This window comes from Polypterus senegalus, chromosome 10, assembly GCF_016835505.1.
Source record: "Polypterus senegalus isolate Bchr_013 chromosome 10, ASM1683550v1, whole genome shotgun sequence".
NCBI lineage: Eukaryota > Metazoa > Chordata > Cladistia > Polypteriformes > Polypteridae > Polypterus > Polypterus senegalus.
In genome coordinates this window covers 137,846,274-137,871,130 of record NC_053163.1, presented here as the reverse complement: position 1 = coordinate 137,871,130, position 24,857 = coordinate 137,846,274, and the positions used below count along the sequence as shown (strand labels likewise).

The 24,857-nt window shown below is 39.4% G+C and overlaps 1 protein-coding gene across 2 annotated transcripts in view; it reads left to right on the top strand.

The window, feature by feature from the left end:
* Window positions 1-5,148: 5,148 nt before the first annotated feature.
* LOC120537699 (single-stranded DNA-binding protein 3-like) overlaps window positions 5,149-24,857 on the top strand; it is a 127,645-nt gene continuing 107,936 nt past the window's right edge. Inside the window, exon 1 of one of the 2 annotated variants that reach the window (XM_039766823.1) lies at window positions 5,149-5,408. In XM_039766823.1, the coding sequence (XP_039622757.1) occupies window positions 5,353-5,408 (56 nt within the window). In that variant the 5' untranslated portion in view covers window positions 5,149-5,352. The remainder of the gene's footprint in view (window positions 5,409-24,857) is intronic. The other variant, XM_039766822.1, reaches the window with a different exon arrangement.

Sequence of the window (24,857 nt, the reverse complement as noted above, 5' to 3'; positions counted from 1 at the left end):
TATCTACAGTGGAAGCATTTTTGATTTAACATAAATTTATGTGTTTATGCAAACTCTGTAAGGACAATTTATAAGGTGGGGAGCCTGTGCACTTTATACAATAAACATGAACTGCCATGCTAGTGTATCCCCCGTACTGCTTGTAAATACTCATTCAATGGATTTTCAGATCCATCATAAATGGTTAAATTAACTATATTGCAAAACTTAGAAAGATCCTGTATAAAATAAGGATAAATCCTTATTAGTCTGCATATTCTACTGTACTGCCTATGTTTATTCTTTCTACAAACAATGTATTTCAGAAATTATACATTCATTTAACATCTAATCAATTAATATATAAAAATAAAGATGGACTAGCAATCTGTACATAAAATTTCTGAAAAACAAAAAACTTCTTGGTTTGTTTTCTTTTTCATTGCAATTAGTTGCTAGTCAGTATATTTTTTAAAGGATGACTCTGTTGATCTTTCTCTGCAGAGTCAATGCACCTTTGGTTCATCATTAATCGTAATATTAACTTCAGTTTAAAACTAAGCAATAAAAAAACATGAAAGAACAAGATGTTCAGTTTGCTTTATTCAACATTCTGTAATAACTTACTTTACATAAATCTAAAGCATTTTTTTCAATGTTAAAGAATTTGTTACTTATTGTCAGCAGCACAGTGGTTAGCATGGCTGCCTCATTGCTTCATCGGCTGATGTTCAGTCTTTGCCCACCATCCAGTATCTGCGTGGGTTTCCCCCAAATATTCCAGTTTCTTCTCCACATAAACAAAGGTGCACATGCCCACCCTAATTGGTATGACTGTGTGTGCCTTATACTGGCATCCTGTTTGGGATGATTCTTGTCAATCCCCCAGTGCTTCCAGCATGGGTCCTACACACAATATGCCTCACTTTGTACTGGAGGAAGCAGACTCCTAAAATGGATGGAGTGATGAAAGGATGTTTTGCAAATTTGATATATGGTAGTATATAAAATAAAGCTAAATAAGCAGGCATCTCTACTGTAATGCCTCCATTCAATCTTCATCCATGTACATTCAGTGTTTTGCTTGACCCTTCAGGTATATTAACTGCCTTGAAAAACTGATGAAAGAAACTACATGAAATAATGACGGTCAAACATATTGGCCCGTTTCTTGCTTTCTGTGTAACCACCAAATGTTTGTCTGATTACTCAGAAATTGTTTCATTAACTGTCTTGTAGACTCATGAAAGGTGCTATGTTAGACATTGATGGGGTTCATTGACCCAAGTAAGACTATAAAGGGAATTAGTTGGTTTAATGGGGTGATATTTAGAAAAAGAATCTGTTGGTTTTAATCAATTGATTGATTTCAATTAAGGCAAAATAGTCAATTAATTTCTACAGTAATTATGAAAAGACTTTTGAAATTAATTAAGGTTCTCATTTCCCCCTCATTAAGTATCTGATTTCAACCATTTCTAATGTTTATTTATTTGTTCTTTCAGGGTGCAATGCCATTCTCTTAGAAATGCTGAGCATGAGCAATAATGAACAGAAATATAGTGTTCATCACAGGAGCTACTCCACAACTTCAAAATCTACATGGATTGTAATAGTTGAAATCTATATGAATTGTAATAGTTGTTGAGGTTGGATGGACTTCCCGCATGAGATGGATGGACCTTTGCATGCCTCAAAGAACAGGGGAGACCACCTTTCAAGGCTATAGGCCCCCTCAATGTGCTACGAGGCAGATCCCTTTGTTGGATTGCCCATGTGCAACCTGGGAATTGTAGTCCTGTGGAGCGGCCCTGCAGGGTGGTGTAATGGCACCTGCCAGATGGAGCTGACAAGAGCAGGTATTCCTACTTTGAGAGACTTCTGCCTGGCTCAAAGGTGCTTCCTCCATGCAATGTTATGGTACCGGAAGTACTCCTGAGTAGAAATCGGTGGAAAATGCTTGCCTGGGAGTTGTGAAAGATGTAAAAAAGAAAATTGTAAATTATGCGTGATCTGGAAGAGAGATCATCTGTTGAGAAGTTTTTCATTTAAAAGAAAAGTATTTTTTTGCACCTGGATTGGATTTTGAGTAGTCAGTGTCAGGAGTTTGGGGGCAGATTACACCCCCTAGTGGCAAAAGGATACTTCACCACTAGTGGACTGCTGGCACAAAGGTTGTGGGTATGTGATGGCTGACCTGTGGTATGTGCAGTACAAACCTGCAGCTAACTGCAGTATAAGAAATTTTTACATAGAAGTTTTGAAAATTTTGTTCTAGGTAATTTATTTTTCTAATCTTTAGTTGATGTTTTCCTTCTGTCACCACCACTTGAAAGTTTCTAATGCCCCAGTGCCTCCCACCAAACCCCCAAATACCAACACAATCACTTGCCAGTGGTCTGCTGAATAATTTCTTATTTTTTTATTTACCTCTTAAGTGTCAGCCCTCCACATCACCGACACTTTGGGCAAAATTGTCATTCTTGGTCTCATTCGAATCATCCTTGTTTTTATTGTTTTGTTCTCTTTTTATTATCACTGAATCATCATGATCATCCCCAAGTAAATGCAGCCAGAAGGTTCTTCCATTTTTCTTCATCTTGAACAAAAATGAAAAACAAAGTCAGAAATAAGCAAGTCAAATGTTTTTTAAATACTGAAAGAAAGAAAGAAAGAAAGAAAGAAAGAAAGCATAATCCACCAAATATGAAGAGGAAATGGTAATGAACTCAATCAAGACTCATCATCTGTTTGTCATTAGCTTGGGAAATTTCCAGTGCCCCACAACCATGCATAGGTTGAAGCATTCTCTTCAGGACCGCAAAGAAGCCAAAGCCTGTGCTGGGAGAATCAGGACAACCCTGGACAGGGAGCCAATCCATTACATGCTCACTGACACACACCCACAGCCACAGGGAGGCATAGAAAAATCACCAGGTAAACTAACTTGAATATATTAATAAAGGAAAACCCCACACAAAGAGCCGACACAAGAAGAATGTTCAAAAGCCACACATACAGCAACCAGGCATGTGATTCAAACTTGGTACACTAGATCTGTGACATAGCCACATAACTCTGCTCTATAATAAATTATATTATACTACCGCGTTACATGTTGAAGACATGTAATTGTAAAAATGCAAAAATATTTGAAATCTCATGCGCTCTGTGCACATTCAGTGCTTTTCCTCTGTATCCTGTGTCAGAACCTCTCTTGACCAGTCCTTTCTTTATCAAGTGTGTTCCTGTGAAGCCTGCTTCTCAGACTGTACCATTGCTTGCCTCAGGTGCAGATAAGGCAGGTAGCGAAGATTGGGTAGTGACACCTCTTATGTCTTTACTCCTCCTGAAGTGTCTCACACTTGTACTTCATCTTTCAATCACATCACCAAATCCAAACTGACCAATCATACTGCTCTAACATGCTGGACACATACAGACCTTAGTGTTTCATTACATTATATTATATTAACCTGCTTAGTATAAATACAGGGTCATAGAGAGCCAGTGCCTATCCTTTCAGTGTAATAGCAGATAACCTTGGATGAGGCACCAGTCCATCACAGAACACACTGACTCATTCACATACTCTGTCTCACTCCTACCTAAACAATTTACAGTAACCAATCAAACATGCACATCTTTCCACTGTGGCAGGAAAAAAAAAAACAGAGCACTATAAGAAAAAACCCACTGGGATTTGGGAGGACAACCGGAGTACCCAAGAAATGAAACCACCATCTTGTTTCCCTGCCCAAACTCTGCTGAAATGGGAAGAATGCACAGTACTCACCAGAGGCAAAGCTCAAGAACAAGGACTGTCCATGAAGCAGAATTGCAAACTCCTTGCACTGTGATGCCCACATTTGAAAATCACACACAGTTTGTACAACATACAGTAGATATGATTCATGTTAAAGGATAGATAGATAGATAATTATGACTATAATTATCTGCAGACATGGGGAGAATGTGCGCTCCTCACAGTCAATGACTGGAAACAAGGACTCTCCGTGAAGCAGCACTGCAAACTCCTTGAACTATGCTGTCCACATCTGAAAGTCACAGTTTACACAATAAAGCAGCCCAGGCTCCATAGCATGATGGAAAAGAGCTGCATCCCAAATACAAGAGGCAGGCAAAGCATGATAAACTCTCACAAAGGCACCAAGTAACAGCATACCCAACAGTGTGAGTGGGGTTCAAATAGTGGGACTTAGCCTGTATAAAAGACCTCCTGGTACTGAGCCTGCAGTAAAGATATGATACATGTTAAAGGCATAATAGATAGATAGATAGATAGATAGATAGATAGATAGATAGATAGATAGATAGATAGATAGATAGATAGATACTCAGTGCAATGAATCCTTGTTTAAATTCCTTTTGCTATGCTGCCATTGTTATGTACTTTTCCTCATATTGATGTGGCTTCCTTGGGTTATTCTGGTTTCCTCCAAAATATATGCTGACCAGTTGGACAGAGAGACAGACAGATAGATAGATAGATAGATAGATAGATAGATAGATAGATAGATAGATAGATCTGAGTTCTTTTTTGTGAACTCAGGGGTTTTCCTTTGTCCAACAATTGAGCGTGTTGATGGGTCACAGGAAAAAATTTAAAAAAATTGCTAATGCATTTTTCAAACATAGAAAATACTAATATCACAATGAGTGGGATGTGTGTGCGTCCGGGGATGCCATAGCCCTTCTGTTCTTTTCTCCAGATTTGTTCACTTTTCATCCGTACGATTAATTGAATGACAACTTGTGCCACCCACACACACTGCCTGTTGTGCGTGCTCCTTATGTATGTAAAATAAATGGCATTGTTTTCGGGAATGGCTCTTTTTTTCGCGAGTTCCTCGCTTTGTGAGTGCATGGGGGACAATCCTGGTAAATAGCCCTTTTGCTACACAACAGAACTCGCAGACTCTGCTTCCTAATCTATTAATTTTCTCAATTGTTTATTTATATGTTGTGCTAAAGCTTTTTTTAAAACGATAATCATAATAATATTGGTGTGCAAATGAAAAAGTCAACTACATAAAAAAGAGAAAAAATCTACAAAGTTTGCGATGTTTCTATCGGCAGCCAAGCCGAAACTCGCGCGTTCTCCTTTAAGAAACCCCCACCATCTCTTATGCCGGAGGGGGTGATGTGTTATTCTTGGAACAGCGGGAGAAAAAAAAAACAGCACTGGTCTGTTTCAAGTCCCCCCAATAGAAACTGTGCCTGATTTGTGGCCAATGCTTTGGGATGAAAAAAAAAACCTAAAAGGGGGTAGCTATGGAGATAGAGCGCTATCCTCGCTGCTTTCTTTGACAGGTGTTGAGTGGGGAAAAAAGTCGGAAAAGAGAAATAAGGATGTATGCCAAAGGGAAAGGATCCACCGTACCCTCTGATAGCCAAGCACGGGAAAAGTAAGTTAAAATGCGCTCTCGTGTTACCTGCAGTGCCACACACGGAGCGAAGTACAGCCTTATTCTCAAAAAGGGGGAGTGCGGCGTGGAAATGGAAGTGTACGGGCTATCAACTTTCTTTCTTTCTTTATCTGTCTGATTCTTTCTCCCCGGTGTTCCCATTTTCTTCGTGTGCGCTCCCTCTTCCATTTCATTCTCCGGCGCGCTTCGTTTTTTAGTCTCGCGTTCTTTTTCTCGGACAGCGCCGGTTGTGACTTTCTGTTGCCGCGGCTGATGCGTGTTTGCAAGCAGCGCTTTTGTTTCGGCTCGCCGACTTCATGGGAGTTTGAGGCAGGAGAAGTGACTCCGAGGTCCTCACTCTTTTTCCTCGATCGCCGCGTCTGTAGAGCTCGGTGCGCCCCGCTGCCTCGTACAACTTTTCCCCTCGTTCGCGACTTTGTGTCCCGTTCTTGTTTGTATGTCTGTTTGTTGGTATTTTTTTTAGGGAGGGGGAAGGAGGGGTGTATAGCGTTCGAGACTAAAGAGCAAAAGGGGATACCAATAAAACCGAGAGAAAGATAACCTATTTCTTCCTTTGTCTGCAAATTATTATTACTATTATTGTGTTATTTTACGCATACTGCCAACCGATGGGCTAGCACCCCTTCCGGAACTGGTTTCTGCCTTCCGCCCTTTGCTGCCGGGATGGACTGTGGCTCCCCGAGACCCTGCACTTTAAGAAAAAAAAAAAGAAGAAAAACAAGAAGCGGGTTTAAAAAAAATGGATGAATCGGGTTTACTTTAAAACCAGTTCCGATTCTCTGCCCCTTGTGCACTGGAGCGAAGAGTACCCCCCTCTTCGGGGAGTGTAACTTTGGTGAAATGTATTCAGGCATTGAGGTACAGACACGTGCGTGTGAGAAAACAAACCAGACGCCTAATTATTTCACGGTTTCCCAGTGTGCGCGTATTCTGCTCCAGGGACCCGCCGGTATTCCAATATAAAAAGAAATGATGTGTTACTTATTGATACGCGAGGAGTCCGTGCATTTGCAGGGGAAATCATAATAATAACTAATATTAATAAAGCAAGCAGGCAAGGGTTTAGCTTGAGGGTGCGAGGTCGAGGGTTAAGCCAAGAATGGACGCCCTTTTTTGTTACTCCTTACAACGAATGTGTGATTCCTTTCCCTGCTCGCTTCTACAGTCTACAGTATGTAGTGTTGAATATCAATGTGTGTGTTTATATCTAATATGCAATATATAGCGCATATGGACGCAGAGGAAGGGAGCGCACATGAGTAGAAAGAAGTACATTCGAACAAAAGCTCACCAGTGAAACTCAACTCAAAGCAGTAAAGTGGAATCGTGAACGCAGAAATGTGTGGATCGCCATCAGGATCGTTTAATTTTCTTTACAATGTGGTTAACTATCTGTAGGAGGAGGACAGGTTTGTCCTTGTACGTTTTGCGGACTTGCATTACGCGCGGACAATATACAGGGACATCCATCCTAGTATATGCATAGCCAAAGTCCCGGCCTGGACAATTCACTCGATCGGCAGGAAGTTAGGAGAGTTGAATTCTGAAATGCGCCTCCGTGTATTTTTGCAAACGTATACGGCCCGTGGTGTGAGTGCTTTACCTTTCGCCACACCAGACTTAGCTGCGCCGATGGGAAAAATTGACAGGGCAGAATCGTGTTATTTTTTTTTTTTTTATTTACTGCTTGGCAAGATGAGCAGACTTCGTTATGGGGTGGAGGGCGAAGGTTTGGTGCATTCGAGATAGGCTGTGGGGGCATCGTGTCTTTAGATGGCTCAGCGCGCAGTTCTTTTAACGCTTTGTGCGAGTATGAGGGGGTTACGGTCGGAGGGCTGGGGATGAAACCCCTTTTAGGTTGCCTTTGGCTTTTGTTTTACAGCAGACCTCTTTTTGACGAGTGCATTCATCTGACTTAAGAAACTTTGAGGGCAGAGAGAGAAAATAATGTCAGAATAGCTGATAAGCTGGACGACTTCAGCTCGGTGATAAGAGGAAGTTTAAAGTTTGGTGTAATGTGCGTTTTAATGCATCAACAGAAAAAAATGTGTGTATATGAATAAAAATAAAAAAAAATGTCTGTATACACGCTCTACAATGTATCTGTAAGCGTATGTGTACTTTTGTTTTATGAATGGGGTTGTGTAGTTAGTGTATGTGCGTGTGTGTATACGGTATGCTGTATACCTTGCATTGGTCTGTGAGTTTTTTGCATATTATATAAAAATGTGGTGAATTTATATGTAGTTTGAGTACAGTTGTGTGTTTGCATATGTACTCTTTTGCAGCTGTGTATTTGCACATTATTATTTTCTTATAATGGCTCCGAAGCTAGGGATCTGCACTGGATCTGAAGGTTGCCGGTTCGAATCCCGTAAATGCCAGAAGAGACTCTGCTTTATTGGGCCCTTGAGCGAAGCCCTTAACCTGCAATTGCTGAGCGCTTTGAGTAGTGAGAAAAGCGCTATATAAATGCAAAGAATTGTTGTTGTTATTTATCCAAGGCAACTAACAGCATTTGAGGTACAATTGGTTACATTTCCTTGTTTTTTTCCAATTGGAGCAGAGGAAGGTGAAGTCACTAATGGGATCTGAACCCATAATCTCAGGGTTTGAAGTCCAAAGCCTTAACTAGAATATACAACATGTGTGCCTACCTGCTTCAATATTTATTTATGGGAAATATAGGCATATTTATATCATTGTGAACACGAGTGTAATGTGTTTACACATGTGTTGCTATGTCATTTTGAACATAAAATAATGTATGTGCCTGTGTGTGTTTATTGCTATGTTGTTGTGAATGTACAGTATCAATATGTGCATTTGTGTTAGTGTGTGTAAATATCATCTGAAACCTGCTTAATCCAGTTTAGGGCTGGAGGGGACCAGTTGCCTTGTGCAGATTTTATTTGTACATCGTGAACACGCAGAATGTGTCCTTTCCTGTGTCTTTCAATATATATTTGTGGGGATATAAGTGTGTTTATTTCTGTGTACATAAAGTAGCTATGTGTTTGTGTGTATTCTCATAATTGAATGTGCTCAAATGAATGGTTATATGTATTTGAGGTGTGTTTGTGTGTGCTTATGTTTTTGTATTTTTATGTGTGCATTTCATTGTACATCATTATGTACATATACATAATAATACTGTTTGTCTGTAATTTTATTTTTATGTATGTAAATACAACATATTTTCAAAGCTACTTTTTTTGTGTTGCAGGAGGCCAGAGCCTATGAGGTGTTTATTTGTATATTTTTATGTGTGTGTTGTATATGATGTGCAATTGTGGGCATAGGTAACACAATAATATTTATAGCTATACATATGTTCATGCTTAGATCATGGTCGTGTCTGGCACACATGTGCTTTTGTTTATATCCAATGTAACAAATTATAATGCAACATGCTGCCCATTAGTAAGCTCCATATACATTTGTAATTATGAAATGGTTAAAACAAAATAACGTCCCATTGAAATGCAAAACAACAAACAGCCAAAAATACTTTGGGGTATGCAAAAAGAAATGCACATCCGTCCATCTGTGTGTGTGTGTGTGTGTGTGTGTGTGTAATGGCAGATATGGAAAATATTTAACACGGACAAAAAGAAAAATACATACAAGTGTACCAAGAACTATTTTTAAAATAATTGAGCAACCAGAATACTAACAATGTGTTTTGCTTGTATGTTGTCTTTTCCTGGAAATTGGAGTCAAAAAGTGTGGGGCACAGAAATTGGCCAGGACCTTACATCAGCTCTTAACTATTATTAAAAGCTGGAGGAGGAAGTGCTTTATTATGTTTTTCCTTTTTTTTTCAATTTTAAATTTTTATATCTGTTATATGAAACATCAGTGTCCTGAAGACCCCAAGTAGTGTACCTTCTGAAAGAGAAAATACTTTAAAACTTTTTGACTACTTGACTTTTCAATAATTTATAGAAATCTAAAGTTTGTAGGCCCAGTTCTCATTAAGGATTATACACAAAGCGAGATGGTGGGCCCCCGTGCCACTGTTTAAAAATTGCAGTGCCAATTTAAAATCTGTTTTTTTTTTTTTTTTTCCTCCCTGCCTACCTCTTTACCCATCTCAAGGAATATTTGTTTGTTATTTGTGATTGTTAGAGAGCCCCTCCATAAACCGGTGACATTTACACCCTGCACTTTCGAAAGCCGGCCTCCGTCTCCCGTGCCTCTGTGGGTGAAGACCCTCTGCTTAGCTGTCCTCTGACTGCATGTATTGGTGATCGTCTTTTGTTTAAGCTCCCCCTTTAGTGTTTAGGGGGAATGTGCTTGTGTAAAGGAGAGAATATGTGCTCACTGTGGATGTTACACTACAAATTTAGTTTAAACAGAGTCTTTGTGTGTAAATGACGGGGCGGAGTGGTGGCTCTGAGGCTAAGGATCTGTGCTGGTATCCAGAAGGTTGCCGGTTTGAATTCCCGTCACTGCCAAAAGAGATCCTACTCTGCTGGGCCCTTGAGCAAGACCCTTAACCTGTAATTGCTCCAGGAGCGCTGTACGATGGCTGACCCTGCGCTCTGACCCCAAGGGGTAGGCAAAAACGAACAAATTCCTAATACAAGAAATTGTATAAGGCGAAATAAAGAACAAAAAAAAAGCAAAAAATATTCACACATGGGTCACATCACAACTACCACCAGCTTAGCACCTCGCATGGCTTGAATTCAATCAATCAATCAACATTTATTTATATAGCACATTTTCATACAAAAAAATGTAGCTTTACAAAATGAATAGAAAAATAAAAGACACAATAAAAAATAAACATAAGTCAACATTAATTAACATAGAATAAGTAAGGTCCGCTGGCCAGGGAGGACAGAAAAAAACAAAAAAAACAAATCCAAATTCTGGTTCAGTCCACATCTAGGGTGTGCAGTTTTTGTGTAGTCTTTTCTTACAGGACCTCTGGTCGATTCCTAAAGTTCAAAGTTATGCTCTACAGTTAATTGGGGAAACCGATTCACCCGTGAGCGTGTGGGAGTGTATTCTTTGTGCCAGTCAGGGTTAGTTGAAATTGCTTCTACGCTGCTGGAAGTGGTCTCCGTTTTCTGTGACCCTGTAAAGGAACATGCGAGTTCAGAAAATGGAATCATTTGCTCTTTTCTTTATTTTATACTTATGCTGAGTTACATGCAACACAGATGCGTGCATCTTGTAACATCTGTTTACTGTATCTAAATGTGTGAAACTATTACTGGCATGTTCTGTCAAACATTGTGTATACAATATTTTAAATAAGAGCTACCTCCCTTGATGCTTATGTATATCTCAGAGTATGTATATTGTGAACGTCTATATGCATGTTGGTGTATGTAAATGCACAATGTATAAATTTGAATTACATTTTATATAGAGTTTTTCTAGCTACTCAAAATGCTTTATATAGAGTGTGTGAGTTTGCATCTACTGTATGTATGCATGTATGTATGTACCTGGGTTCGGGGTATACATTTATGCAGTGCATGTTTTGTATACAATATGTTTGTGTCTATCTGTATATATAATACATATTACTATCTTAAAAGGTACCGTGTAGATACAGCTGTACTCCTTTCTTGCTCTCACTTTCACTTGCACAAATTCTTCCATGTATATGTAAGCTTGCCCGTGCATATTTATGTACACACATATTGATTGCACACCAACCCATTTCTCCGATTCATTAATATGTAATAAGTTTTATTTATTTAGTGATCAAGATATGAAAGTGCTTTGAAGCCTTTGTCTCTATGAAGCAGGGTGCCTGTTTGCTTTATTTATTTGCTTCTACCACAGCTTCTCGCCATCGATCTATCCTGGCAAGCTTTGGCATGGCTACATAACTTGCCCAGTATGAGGTTTTGGACTGTATAAAGATGGGTGAAGGTGTGTTTTGGTAAATAAACAGAACAATTGCTAAGGTACTGTAGAAACAATTTGTTAATACTGCATATTGGTTAAAAAACAAAAAGTATACTTTGCTATTGCCGCTTCAAAATGCTGTCCAAGCGTTGGGTTTTACTGCACTGGAAGAATGCTGTGAGGCTCGGGTTGAAATTGTAAATATTTTTTTTCTTGTTGCGATAGCTGACTAATGCACAAAATAAATAAATGTAACCAGACGAAGTGTCCGTTATCCTGTCTGGTTTTAACAGCCACTCATTCATCTGATGTGACCTCCCTGTCCGGCAAGTAGATGTTCAGCCAGTAGTTCTCAATGGCAGCCCCAGTGTACGCTTTGGCTTGTTTAGTGTCACAAATGCAGGCTCATCATTCTTCTCTTCTTCTTCTTCTTCACTAATGTCAGCCACCAGGTTACACCCTGCTGGCCCACCAGAGGAGGCTCCCACAAACTTTTCTGTTTGTTCCAAACCTCCACGCCCTTCTGGCTTCATATATCCACGTTTTTGTAGCTCCAACCTCCTTGAACTAGAGTTGAAGATTCTAATAAGACCCATGGTGCAAAGCTAGGAACAATGTTTAGATATTTGTAGAACAGTTTAGATTTTTTATATAAAAAAAGAGATTGAGCCCAGTTAGTTAGTGGTTTGACCCCATAAGTCCATAGTGGAGATTTCATGTGCAGCCTCATGGGTTCCAATCTCTCTGCCACACCCTAGGGTATAAAACACAGAAACATGGAGGCATAAAAACAATTTTTCAGGGGTTGTCTTTTAGATGTCACCTGTGAAAATATATCCTGTACACTCTGTATGTCGATTGCACTGTTGCATATTCTTATGAAAGTCCGTAGAGCGATTCACTTGCTGTAAATTCGTACATTGCATCTTCAGATTCTTAGTTTTTGGAGATGAAGATGGGTGGATGTGATGGTGGTGATATTTAATCTTGCCACTCTGTTATTCAACATGAAAGTGCTCCCTGCCTCCTTTTCTACTCTGGCTAGTGTGTTGATAGTTACTGTACATGATTGACTAGACTCAACTCTAACAAGCAAAGGTGACCCAGCAAGTTCAGGGGAAACTCATTTTGAGATGCTGGCTGCCCTCCTAGGGTTTCTTTAGCTTCCAATTTAGTGATAAATGTCAGTTCTGATGTAGTTAGCCATTGAATTCATTCATGTGGAGCAAACTGGTTATTTGTGACGGAAGTCCTTGCACTCTATTGTGTAATACTGATAAGGTGAGAGAAGGAATTTGTTTGCTTTTGGGAGACCCTAAAGGCATCAGCAGAGCTTTTTGGACCTTGAGTGAAAGTGTGATATGTGAGGCCCAGCAGAGGCAGTATGTTAGCTGAAGTCTTGGGACTTGTCATAAAAATGAAGACTCAGTGTGTGGCCCATACTGATTATTTGTGCAGTTAAGAGGTGTTGTGGGCTTGGTGCATTTTCAATAGTAAATAAATATGGCCACTACTTCGTCCCATAATGTTTTGTTTCCAATAAACCAATCCACTAGTGTTGCCTTCTGGCCAAACCATGAAATAGAGAGCTTGAGTGTTCAATTTACATCCCAGCCCAATTTTAAATTTTGTGAATTGGGCATGTAGTGTAGGCTCCGTACAGTTTCTCTAAAACAGGTTTAGGTGTCTCCTGATGCCCCCTTAAGAAGGGTGAGGTTTTCAAGAAGGTCTGTGCATCCAAGAACAAGAGTGACTAGTGGCAAATGGGAGTTTACTGGTTTAGACTTTGTCCTAGTTGTTCCAAATGTTCAGTGCTGACACCTGTGTGTGTTGAGGCCCATAAATAAAATTTAGGTGCCCTTTATTTCTCCTTTCCTGTGCATAACATTTTATGTGGGTTTAAGGCCTTCTAGCTCTAGAATGCCAGCCCAGGTGCCTTCTATATGAAGCTTGTATTTTCACCGTGCGTGAGCTATGCCATGCCATATTGCCAAGTCGTTATCCTAATGTGCATTGATGTGACTAACATATTACACCTCAAATGATGGACAGACTGTACAGTAAAATCTCGATTATCTGTCATTCGATTAACTGTCGGTCTCCATTAACTGTTGGGGCCAAAAAAAAAAAAAAAAAACCATTCGCACACCAGCGCCTACCTATTTCTACACTACTGCTGCCATGCAATAAGCTTTACATACTGGAACAATTTTCCCTTGTGCTAGCCCAGAGTATTCTTCCTCAGCACCACAGCGTCAGTTAACGTACCTTCAGTTTTAATACTATTTTGTAAATTTTCTCTCTTGTTATAATTAATCTAATATACAGTGTTGTGGCCGATAAACATTTTGTTTTGTCACAAAAAAAATAAATTATTGAACATTTACGAAATGGCAAAAGTGTTTCAAGTATTGCTTCAGTTTATGAACGATCTAAAGCTTGATGCAGACAAAATTGAAAAATGTGTCAAATGGAAAACACTGACGGTAATGTTATTCTGTATTAATGTTAATGTTCTTCTGTATTGTAATTTTCTTTTTAAATTCTGTTATGTTTTGTTAATATATTGTAACGTGCAGGCAGCTTGTGATGTGCAGTATGGGAGCAGAAAGGGTGGAATGAATGATGTAAGAGATGGGACTTGGGTGTAAGGGGCAGACATGACTTTCAGGAGATGAGTGGTAGGAGAAAATGGAAGGTGAGGTATAAGGATGTTTTGAGTAGGGAGTCCGGAGACAGTAAGCAGGAGTATTTGCGATTATAGAGAAATTTAAAAAAGAATGTAAGTGGCAGGAGATAAACTGATTGGTAGGGAACACTTTCTTTTATTGTTTTGGAGATCTTTTCCGTAACCTAGATAATGGTGTATAAGACTGGGCACTGATTGTTATGGAACAATGATTAAAATTAAAACAAAACTCCAGTACCTCAGAGTTGTATTTGCTTATTGTGCTGGTTGTTGCAGTATTAAATGAATTTATTTTGTTAAAACTATATTCTGTTTTTTGTGTTGTAAATAAATACAACTATTTGTTAAACTAACCTACTATATATTGTTTTTAAAGTAGCAGTTCTCTTCTCCGTCTTTTCTCTTATCTGTCACGGCCTCATTCCTGATGGATAATCGTGGTTTTACCGTATTTTAGTTCCTTTTTAGGATGGACAATACGGTCTATTTGCACTGAAGAACATTTTTCGTTTTTTGTCAGTTTATGTCAGCTGCCTGTTATCACTTTTCAGGAAACTGGCCAACAAGTTAAGAATACCTCAGCCAGGCTTTGCTCATGCCTGCTGGGCTGGAAGCCATTAACTGACTGGCGAGGCACTATATCCAGTTTTCGTATGGTGTGGGTGCACATACATAAAACATGTTTTTTGCTAACATAAAAAGGCAATTTGCATGAGTGTCCAGTTCTTTGAAAGGAATTAAAACAGATTTACTGCACTCGTATTGCAGTAAGGGCATCTAGCGCAAATGAACCTGCTTTTGTTAACCGTAAGCAGTAACATGCCATTAACACAGAAATCGTCATCTTTGATACCAAGATGAGACATTGTGTCACAGTGACCTGGGTCAACCAGTAATTCATTTATTGTGAGACAAAGTTGGTTTAACAGACATGATGGTGCTGTATGTGGTTGCTTTTTCATATGGCCTGTACTGTTCATTTATAGAGCAATCATATCGCTACATGTACCAGGTAACTGTGGCTACCCGCTCTGATGATGGCGCTCCTGTTGTCTGCCTTACACCTAATACTGGAGGGATGGGCTGCTTATAGTCCTGAACTGGATTAAAGGACTTCTGCAAATAGATGAATGGGTAAAGATGGGGAAGTCCATATCCTGAAACCCCATCTCCTCCAAGAAAAAAAAAAAAAAATCCATCAGCAACTTTTTTGCAGGGAAAGTGTTAACACTTTGTGATGCTGTGTAAAAGAACATTTCTTTAGTGTGTTAAGTACAATACCTGGTTTGTCCATGGGTTTCCCCATGTCTCTTGCTGGCTGAGGTTGTACACTCTGTGAATGCCACTGTACAGCATACAATACTCGGTAATAAGCACTAGCCCGGATTGGGGAAATTTGATGATGAAAACAGAGTGTTTTCCACATTGTGTTATCAAACCTGTCCGTGCAGGTATAAAATTATATAATCCCATTTCTTTTCTGATGACCCTTCGAGTACTTTTGCACACTGACAGTGCTGCCCAATTCAGTCATACATGCTGTGTATCTATAAACAATAGACCATATACAGTATGTTCATGTTCTTATGTGCCGTGTACATAAAACACGTCCTATGTGCATAGAAAAGCCTATCTCAGGTTTTAATAATTTCCTAAACATATAGTTTATTGTACAGTATATAAGTAGATGCATGTTTGTGGATTTATATGTTTTTATATGCAAAATACAGGACTTTGTTGATATGTTTGTTGATGTGCATCTCCATAAGAAATAAATAAAAGTGATTTCCTTGCAGAAAAAGAGAACTTTATAGACTGTTTTAATTTTTACCATCTTGTTTAGGTGTTTGTGAGTGTGTGTATGTATGTATAAATGTGTATATAGAGTGCATCCGGAAAGTATTCACAGCGCATCACTTTTTCCACATTTTGTTAAGTTACAGCCTTATTCCAAAATGGATTAAATTAATTTTTTCCTCAGAATTCTACACACAACACCCCACAATGACAATGTGAAAAAAGTTTACTTGAGGTTTTTGCAAATTTATTAAAAATAAAAAAAACTGAGAAATCACATGTACATAAGTATTCACAGCCTTTGCTCAATACTTTGTTAATGTACCTTTGGCAGCAATTACAGCCTCAAGTCTTTTTGAATATGATGCCACAAGCTTGGCACACCTTTCCTTGGCCAGTTTCGCCCATTCGTCTCTGCAGCACCTCTCAAGCTTAATCAGGTTGGATGGAAAGCGTCGGTGCACAGCCATTTTAAGATCTCTCCAGAGATGTTCAATCAGATTCAAGTCTGGGCTCTGGCTGGGCCACTCAAGGACATTTACAGAGTTGTCCTGAAGCCACTCCTTTGATATCTTGGCTGTGTGCTTAGGGTTGTTGTCCTGCTGAAAGATGAACCGTCGCCCCAGTCTGAGGTCAAGAGCGCTCTGGAGCAGGTTTTCATCCAGGATGTCTCTGTACATTGCTGCAGTCATCTTTCCCTTTATCCTGACTAGTCTCCCAGTTCCTGCTGCTGAAAAACATCCCACAGCATGATGCTGCCACCACCATGCTTCACTGTAGGAATGGTATTGGCCTGGGGATGAGCGGTGCCTGGTTTCCTCCAAACATGACGCCTGGCATTCACACCAAAGAGTTCAATCTTTGTCTCATCAGACCAGAGAATTTTGTTTCTCATGGTCCGAGAGTCCTTCAGGTGCCTTTTGGCAAACTCCAGGTGGGCTGCCATGTGCCTTTTACTAAGGAGTGGCTTCTGTCTGGCCACTCTACCATACAGGCCTGTTTGGTGGATTGCTGCAGAGATGGTTGTCCTTCTGGAAGGTTTTCCTCTCTCCACAGAGGACCTCTGGAGCTCTGACAGAGTGACCATCGGGTTCTTTGTCACCTCCCTCACTAAGGCCCTTCTTCCCCGATCGCTCAGTTTAAATGGCCACCCTGTTCTAGGAAGAGTCCTGGTGGTTTCGAACTTCTTCCCCCTATGGATGATGGAGGCCACTGTGCTCATTGTTACCTTCAAAGCAGCAGAACTTTTTCTGTAACCTTCCCCAGATTTGTGCCTCGAGACAATCCTGTCTTGGAGGTCTACAGACAATTCCTTTGACTTCATGCTTGGTTTGTGCTCTGACATGAACTGTCAACTGTGGCACCTTATATAGACAGGTGTGTGCCTTTCCAAATCATGTCCAATCAACTGAATTTACCACAGGTGGACTCCAATTAAGCTGCAGAAACATCTCAAGGATGATCAGGGGAAACAGGATGCACCTGAGCTCAATGTTGAGCTTCATGGCAAAGGCTGTGAATACTTATGTATATGTGATTTCTCCGTTTTTTTTAATTTTTAATAAATTTGCAAAAATCTCAACTACACTTTTTTCATGTTGTCATTATGGGGTGTTGTGTGTAGAATTCTGAGGAAGAAAATGAATTTAATCCATTTTGGAATAAGGCTGTAACATAACAAAATATGGAAAAAGTGATGCACTGTAAATACTTTCCGGATTCACTGTATGTATGTATGTATGTATGTTTATCTCATTGTACATGTGCTTGTTGCACACTTACACATTGGGGGTCTGTTCATTCTGCGTATTTATGAAAGGTGTCTGTCTCACTGGCCGTGATTGTCGAGTCATTGGTGTTGACCAGCCCTTAGATGAAGAGCTAGCAATTCGCAGGCTTTGTTTTCCCCTCTTTAGCAGTGGCTCGGATCTATCGAATGAATAGATGGCGCCCAGTCTGTATACTGTGTTTAAGACCTGTGTCTGTGTAGCCCTCAAGCCATGTGTGACATCAGTTGCAAGGTTACCTGTTGCCCTTTACATGTTCTTATAAGCAGACCAGCTGCACACCTGAATACTTTAATTCTCTTTGGTAGAACTTCAGGGGAGTCCAAGTAAGGCAGCTTTCGTGTGGCAGCAGAATTGAGACAAGTGGAGTATACATGCAGTGATGTTGCTGTTAGATGCATTCTGATGAGAGTCCACCTTGAAGTTGATATAAACTTCTGAATTGGCAAAAAAAGAGAACCTGTTGCAATTGAGGACTTTTTTAACATATAGAAAAAGTAGAAATTTGATAAGAAATCATCATTTTTGATTACTTGGACCAATATTTTGTAATTTTTAGTTGTACTATGTTAAAATATTTTTGAAGGTAGAACCAGTGTGGTGATTCTCTTGGCCTGCACGTTTTCATGCATTTTGACAGCACCTAACTGGTGGAAACATTGTATGTGAAAAAGGCTTGCCACGTGTGGAATGGTTCTTTAATTGTGTCCTCCTTACGAATAGACTGGAGTGGAAAGTGAGGGTTGCTGGTGTCTTCTGGTGTGCCTTTATTGTCTGCTGGGCTGGGCAGTCACGTGTTTCGATGTTGTATGGTAGAACTACACAGTAACTTGAAGTGAAGTAAGGTGCTATATGCCGCTGTAATTGGCAACACGGTGCACTACTGAGAGAAGTGCTGGGGCAGTAGGCATTAATAGCATTGAGGGTTTAAGCTGGCCAGGGTGGGTGAAACCTCATGTGATATGTAATGCTGAAGCACCATTGTGTTACTTTGGTTTGACCTTACCTATTTTCTATTTATTTATTTATTCATTCATTCTTTTGCCTTTCATCCTAACACTTCCTGATTAAAGCTTAGGTGGCATGAATAGAGCAGTGGCCTCAAAGCTCCAGACACCTGTGTTTGAATATTGGCTGGGTCACTTCACGTTTGTCCCTTATTTACGCAGATCGGTTCTCCAAAAAACACAAAGACCTTTTATGTTAATTGATGATTATAATTTTTCTCTGGATCTACAGTTTTTATGTGATCAACTGACCGCTTTCAAAATTGGTGCCTGACTTATACTTGGACCTGAACTGAATTAAGTGGGTTTAGGAATATCGATGAATGGACTTTAATGCAAGTGAGAGAACCTACTGAAATAATTCCACTGCTTTGCAACATGAAAGGACCTACATACTGTAGTTAGAATGTTTGAGAGTTTATTTTAACCTGCTTCTTCTGTACTGTTGTCCCACACTAGGAACAAAATGCTGTGTTAAGTGACACCTGAATGGCACATTCAAGTAAGATCAGGGCATGACACCCTTGGCATTCACAGTCCGAATGGCTTTGTAGTAATGGCTGCTGGTTGATGGTAAAGGAATGGACTGAAATTTGCTAATACTGTATTACTTTCCCACTCCCCTTCATGTCCTGGGTCTCCCATTTCTAATTTCCCTCTGTTGGCCCTGGTCTTTTTCTTCCTCAATATTTGAGTTTACATAATCGACTTCCCCCTACTGGAAATAGAATTTGTGTTAACAATCACTTTCTTTTACCCCCATGCATACCTTTTTCATTTCTCCCTTGTGGACCCCGATCTGTAAGATGGAACTGCTAATGCTACCTGTCAAGGGGCTTGCTTTAACAATAGAGCTGCCCCATCATCATGTCATGTGGTTGTGGAGGAGACAAAGAAGGCACTCTTTGCAGTGGGTGGCAGACATGGGTTTTTGCAAAGTGTTGGGAAGAATTGCTGGGTGTTTAAAAGCCCATCTAATAAACAAGAGGAAAATTGTTGTTATAGAAACTCGGATTGAGACCTAGTGGGGGGGGAGCATGCAAGTAAGATGGGAAGATGAACAGCCCACGCGGAGAGAAACTGGTGTTTGTATATTTGATAATTTGCCTTGGTTAGAACCCTGTCATCATTCTCTGGTGGTTTGTAAGTTGCTTTGGATAGGCAGGTCTGTTCAGTGAAGAAGTGTGGAGATACGTAAACCCACAACGTGTATGGGCTGATGGAAGATCTGATCATCAGACTGATAATGCCGTAGTACGTATGCATCCTGACATGGTGGTATGATGATTTTGGCTCTCTTCAAATTTTCAGTCCTTGTTTTTATCATGGGGGCTCAGTTGAAAATCAGTTATGGCAACTCCCTACAATGCTATAAGGGAATTAGCAGGTTTGACAATATGGAAGATAGTCCCATAGTACTTGCACCCCTGTGGAGGTGGTGCACCGACCTTGCCACTGTAATTCTGTCATAAAGGTGGGTCGTAGAGTCCTGGGACAGGCACCCATTGGAGAGACGGACACGGTCTTCAGACCTTGCGTTCCTTGCTATAGAGCATTGCTTGTAGTTTAATTTATATCAGAGTAACTATTTATTGTAAGGGCAAATTGGCTGAAGATATCATTTGTGAATACACATGAGATAAGAGCTGCATTTCCTACATGGATTGTCAGCCGAATACTCTGGAAGAGAAATTGGGGACTTGGTAAACTTTTTCTGACCATATTGCTTCACATCTTGTGTCAATGCACTGGACAGAGTTGCCAGGTCCTTAACAATGTACTGTATAGTCCAAAGAAAATCCCAATACATGTAGATAAAATGACACACCGGAAAAGGGGGTGGGGGGGGTTTAGACAAGAGCGTGAGGATTTAGGTACATACCATCATAGTGTGAACAGCAGGGGAAGGGGTGCCAGATGTATGAAAAACATGGTAAAAATGCTGGCGGGGTGAAACACAGCCCAAAATACTGTGTCCCACAAAATTTTTTTCCCCCTCTGACCCTCTGGTCGCTGATCAAAATTAGTCCAATACGTCAAGAAGACGGCAGACCTCATCAGTGGCAATGCCCACATTTTGTGTGCTCTAGTGGATTGTAAATAAGTGTTTAAAACCAAGAATTGCTGTTTGACTATTGGTATATTGTATTTGAAATAATACTCCACCCAAAAATTGTATATGTTACTTGCCCCAAAGTTTGTAGTAATGGCCGAGAAAAAAAATGGATGTCATGTTTTCTTGTAGATTGGAGAGAAATAAGGTTATGATATAATACAAGCCAATAATGAGCAATGTTGCATACAAATGATAAAAAGTGTCAATGGGGATAAAAGAAAAAAAAAATAATCTCATATACTTGTGTAGCATAATCCACTTGTCAGCTATTCAGTTGTATGCTGAAAATATACAAAACGCTTTTTGAATTGAAGATCTGCCTTTCCCCTCATTTGTTGGTCAAGAGTCCTCTCTTCAATTTAAAAAAAAAAAACAATCCCATGAGGCTTTAGGTTCCTGATTCTAAAGAGTTCTGATTTTTTTTTCTTTTTTCTGAAATGTATATTTAACAATATTTTTGCAAAAAAGCATGCGTTTTTGCATGTTTTAAGCATACAACTGGATAACTGATATATGGATTTTTTACATACGTAACGTGGCTTTTTTTTCTTCTTTTTTCCGTGAATGTTTTTCACCCGTTTTGCTATTCCACAGCATTGGTTACCATAGATCCCAATTATATCAAACTTCATTTTTTCTCTGTTTTGCATGACAATCTGAGATTAAAACTCTTTTCTTGACCATCACTAAAAGGTACATGGGATAGGTAACGAAAAAAAAAAAAATTCTGAAGTATTCCTTTAATGCATTATGTGCTCTTTAATGCTTTTTCAATTTAGCTCCTTTCATTTTCATTGTAATATCAAATATCTACTTGGTATTTCAGAGACTGGTATATTTTGACTAGCTAGTAGAAGGTTTTTACAATTAAAGAGCTTTTTAGAAGTCTTCAAGTGGTGTACCGTATATGCTCACGTATAAGTCGGCTCTTGAAACCCGAAAAATCGATCATGAAATCAGACCACAATTTATATGCCTTGCATCTTCTTGCCTCCTCCAATCTCACTTTAGTTTCTCAGATGCATTGAAGTTTGTTGCAGCAGCTCAGTTACCAATTTCTTTCGCTACTTCAACGATGTTTAATTTAAAACCAGCTTCATATTTTCTTCTGATCGAACGATCCATCGTAGATAAGGGATGTTCTTACGATAAAGGTGTATGAGGGTGTGAGATACACAAAACAGTGCAAACGTCGCTTTGGAATTGTTCAGGTGTTCATTGTTCAGGAGGTCACGTAGGCACAATACATAGGGGGGAAAAAAAAGGCTGTGTGCCCCGTGGTTACTCTCTCAGGTGGGCATTAACATATCATCTCTTGGACCAATAGCGTGAGTTTTCTGCATTTGACTTATACGACCAACTTTATAAAATACCGGAAATTATGCGGTAAAATCAAGTCCAGATTTATCCGCTGGAGGACTTACTCATAATTACCATACATACTTGCGGATAAGTGTGAGGGTGTATGTGTGAGCGTGCTCTGCAGTGTGCTGTTGATTCCTGCCTTGTGCGCGGTGTAGCTGGGAAAGCACCGACTCATCACTGCCCAGAACTGGACATGTGGCTTACGCAAATGGATGGTTAAATAGTGCTAAATTATTCATTTAGGTCAAAAAAATGAATACATCCTTAACAAAGAATTAATTATATCCGTATATTTAATGCTATTTAGAATTATTAGACCACATCACTTAAGGTAGATAAAATTAGATTTTGTTAGGTACAATGTTGTTGCAAGTATTGCTTTGTGTAAACCCCACTCCCACCCTCACCGATACTTGCACCAAAAACTTTACAAAGTGCTGTGCTAATAATATTTTATCAGCAGTTAAATGAACTAAGTGAAATATTTAATAATAACTTGTAATTTGTATTAAATAATTAATAACTTGGAATTAATAGTGTCTCCCTGGGTTCTCCTCCCACATCCCTAAAGACGTATGTGTTTAGGTTAATTAATGAATCCATGTTAGCCCTTTGTTCATGTGAGTGGTGGTGTGCGTGACTGTGCCATGCAGTAGATTGGTTCCTTGTCCAGGTTTAACTCCTGCTTTGCAATACTCTGCTGCCTGGTTTGGCTCTAGCGTCTCATGACACTGAATTGCAGGTTTCAGAATGTCATGTGATATATATTTTTTTTTAAATATATTTATTAGGATTACATCATGGCATAGTGTCTCAGCCTCAGGAATGCAGTTTTCTGTGTTCAGATCCTACATCTGTGGCGAATGTGTAATTCGTACAAATATCTTAATGTCCTGTTAGCTCACCTGAAGATGCTAAATTGGCCCCAGTGTAGGTGGCAGTCTGTGCCTTTTTATAATAAGCTGGCACTCTGTTCTGGGTTGTTTTCCTTCATGTGCCCAGTGCTGCCTGGGTGCGTTCCGGTGCTCCCCCAACACCCTGCATTGGATTTAGCAATTTAAGAATGTGTTTGTGTGTATGACTATATAGTTATTAGTTAGTTCACGTTATTATTAATAGCTTATAATGGCTTATTTTATTGATAGTGCTAGTTTTCAAATAACTCATAATGGTTATTTGCCCTTAGATAATTTAAAATTCATTTTTCTTGACTTCAAACATACAACACCAGTTGCTGGTTATTCATGTTTAAGAGTGGTTAGTAAATATAAATTAATGACTAATATCTATTTATCATACATGTTAATGGTGGAATGTATCTAATAATAGTTGATACTTTGGTATGGCTATTAGGCAGTTTAATAACTCTACATCACAGTTGTTAAACAGCTGCTGTTCTGTTGTATAGTGAATAGTAGTTTATGGATTAATTGTATTTATTTGACTGATGTATCTTGATTGTGTAAATTATTTAGGTAAGGACATGACCGCTATTTTCATATATTATATTGCATTTGGCATACAAGATGGTAACATGACGTTCTAAGAGCCACACTGAGTAGGGTACGCAAGTGAACCAACAGCTTATGTACAGTAGTTTAAGTTCATTGCCTTTACCAACATTTTTAAGTGCCAAACTGAATATTTAAGCTTGTACAGTTTTGCAAAACCCCAACCTGCCTCAGTTACGGTCTGTGTGGAATTTGCTTGTTCTCCCAGCGTTTGTTTTGGTTTTCCTCCCATATTCCAAAAACATGAGACAGGTTGATTCACAATTCTAGATTTTTCCTCATGTGGGTTTATGTGTGATTATGCCCTGTGATGGAGAGGCATCCTTTTCAGGATTGGTTCCTGCGTTGTTCTTGATGCTGATGAGAGGGGCCCACCATGGAAATGTCTTGGACTATGTATGTTGGATATTGTTATGCTTCTTTAGGCGCTGTCACGTTTCACGGCGTTTCCGTTGTAGTCTTCATTTATGTAATCTTAGTGAATAAGGGGGCAGTGTTAATGTGACCACCATTCTTATAATATGACACCTTCAGTGACTCGGTTCAACCAGCCCTGGTAAAAGTGAAACCCATTAAATTTTGTCTAAAGTCACTGGGACAGCCTATGTGTGTTTGTGAGAACTGAGAACAAATGAGTGCTCATCCAGTAGTACAGTTCAAATAATACACCTGTGAAGAATAAGGAACGTTAAGTATTATGGAACTCAAAAGCAGAAGAAATGCTCGTCTCTCTGATGCCGTGTGTTTTATGTACAATGACAGAATGGAAAAAAAATAACTGAAATTGTGGCTGAACTTGCTGTACCTGTAAGCTATTTGCATGACCCCCAGCTCCATTAGGCCGCACATTATTGGCTAGTCAGAAAAAGAGGTGAGCGATGACGCTTTTGGAAATGTGAAATAGTGCCAAAAAGTCTTCATGGAGTGATGTCATTTAACTTCCCCAGCTATTTTCTGTTTGTGTAGTATGACATGCTCAGGTGATAAGATCAGCAAATGCAGACGTCAAGTTTGACATCTCTGACGACTAGAAGTTGTGTAACGAGGCATCTGCTTTATATGGGTTCTACAATTAAACTGGTAGTTTGGGTTATTAGATAATAGTACAGAGTCCTTTAATCGATAGGAGTTAAATCGAGTAATGGATATTAAATGTGTCGACAAGGTAAATCATTAGTGAGCTGAATAGCTGATTGTCTATTAATTGCACGTTCTTTGTTAATTACATGTTACCAGTTCTTGTACAGTAATAACCATGCAGTTCCTAGAGACACTTACGTAT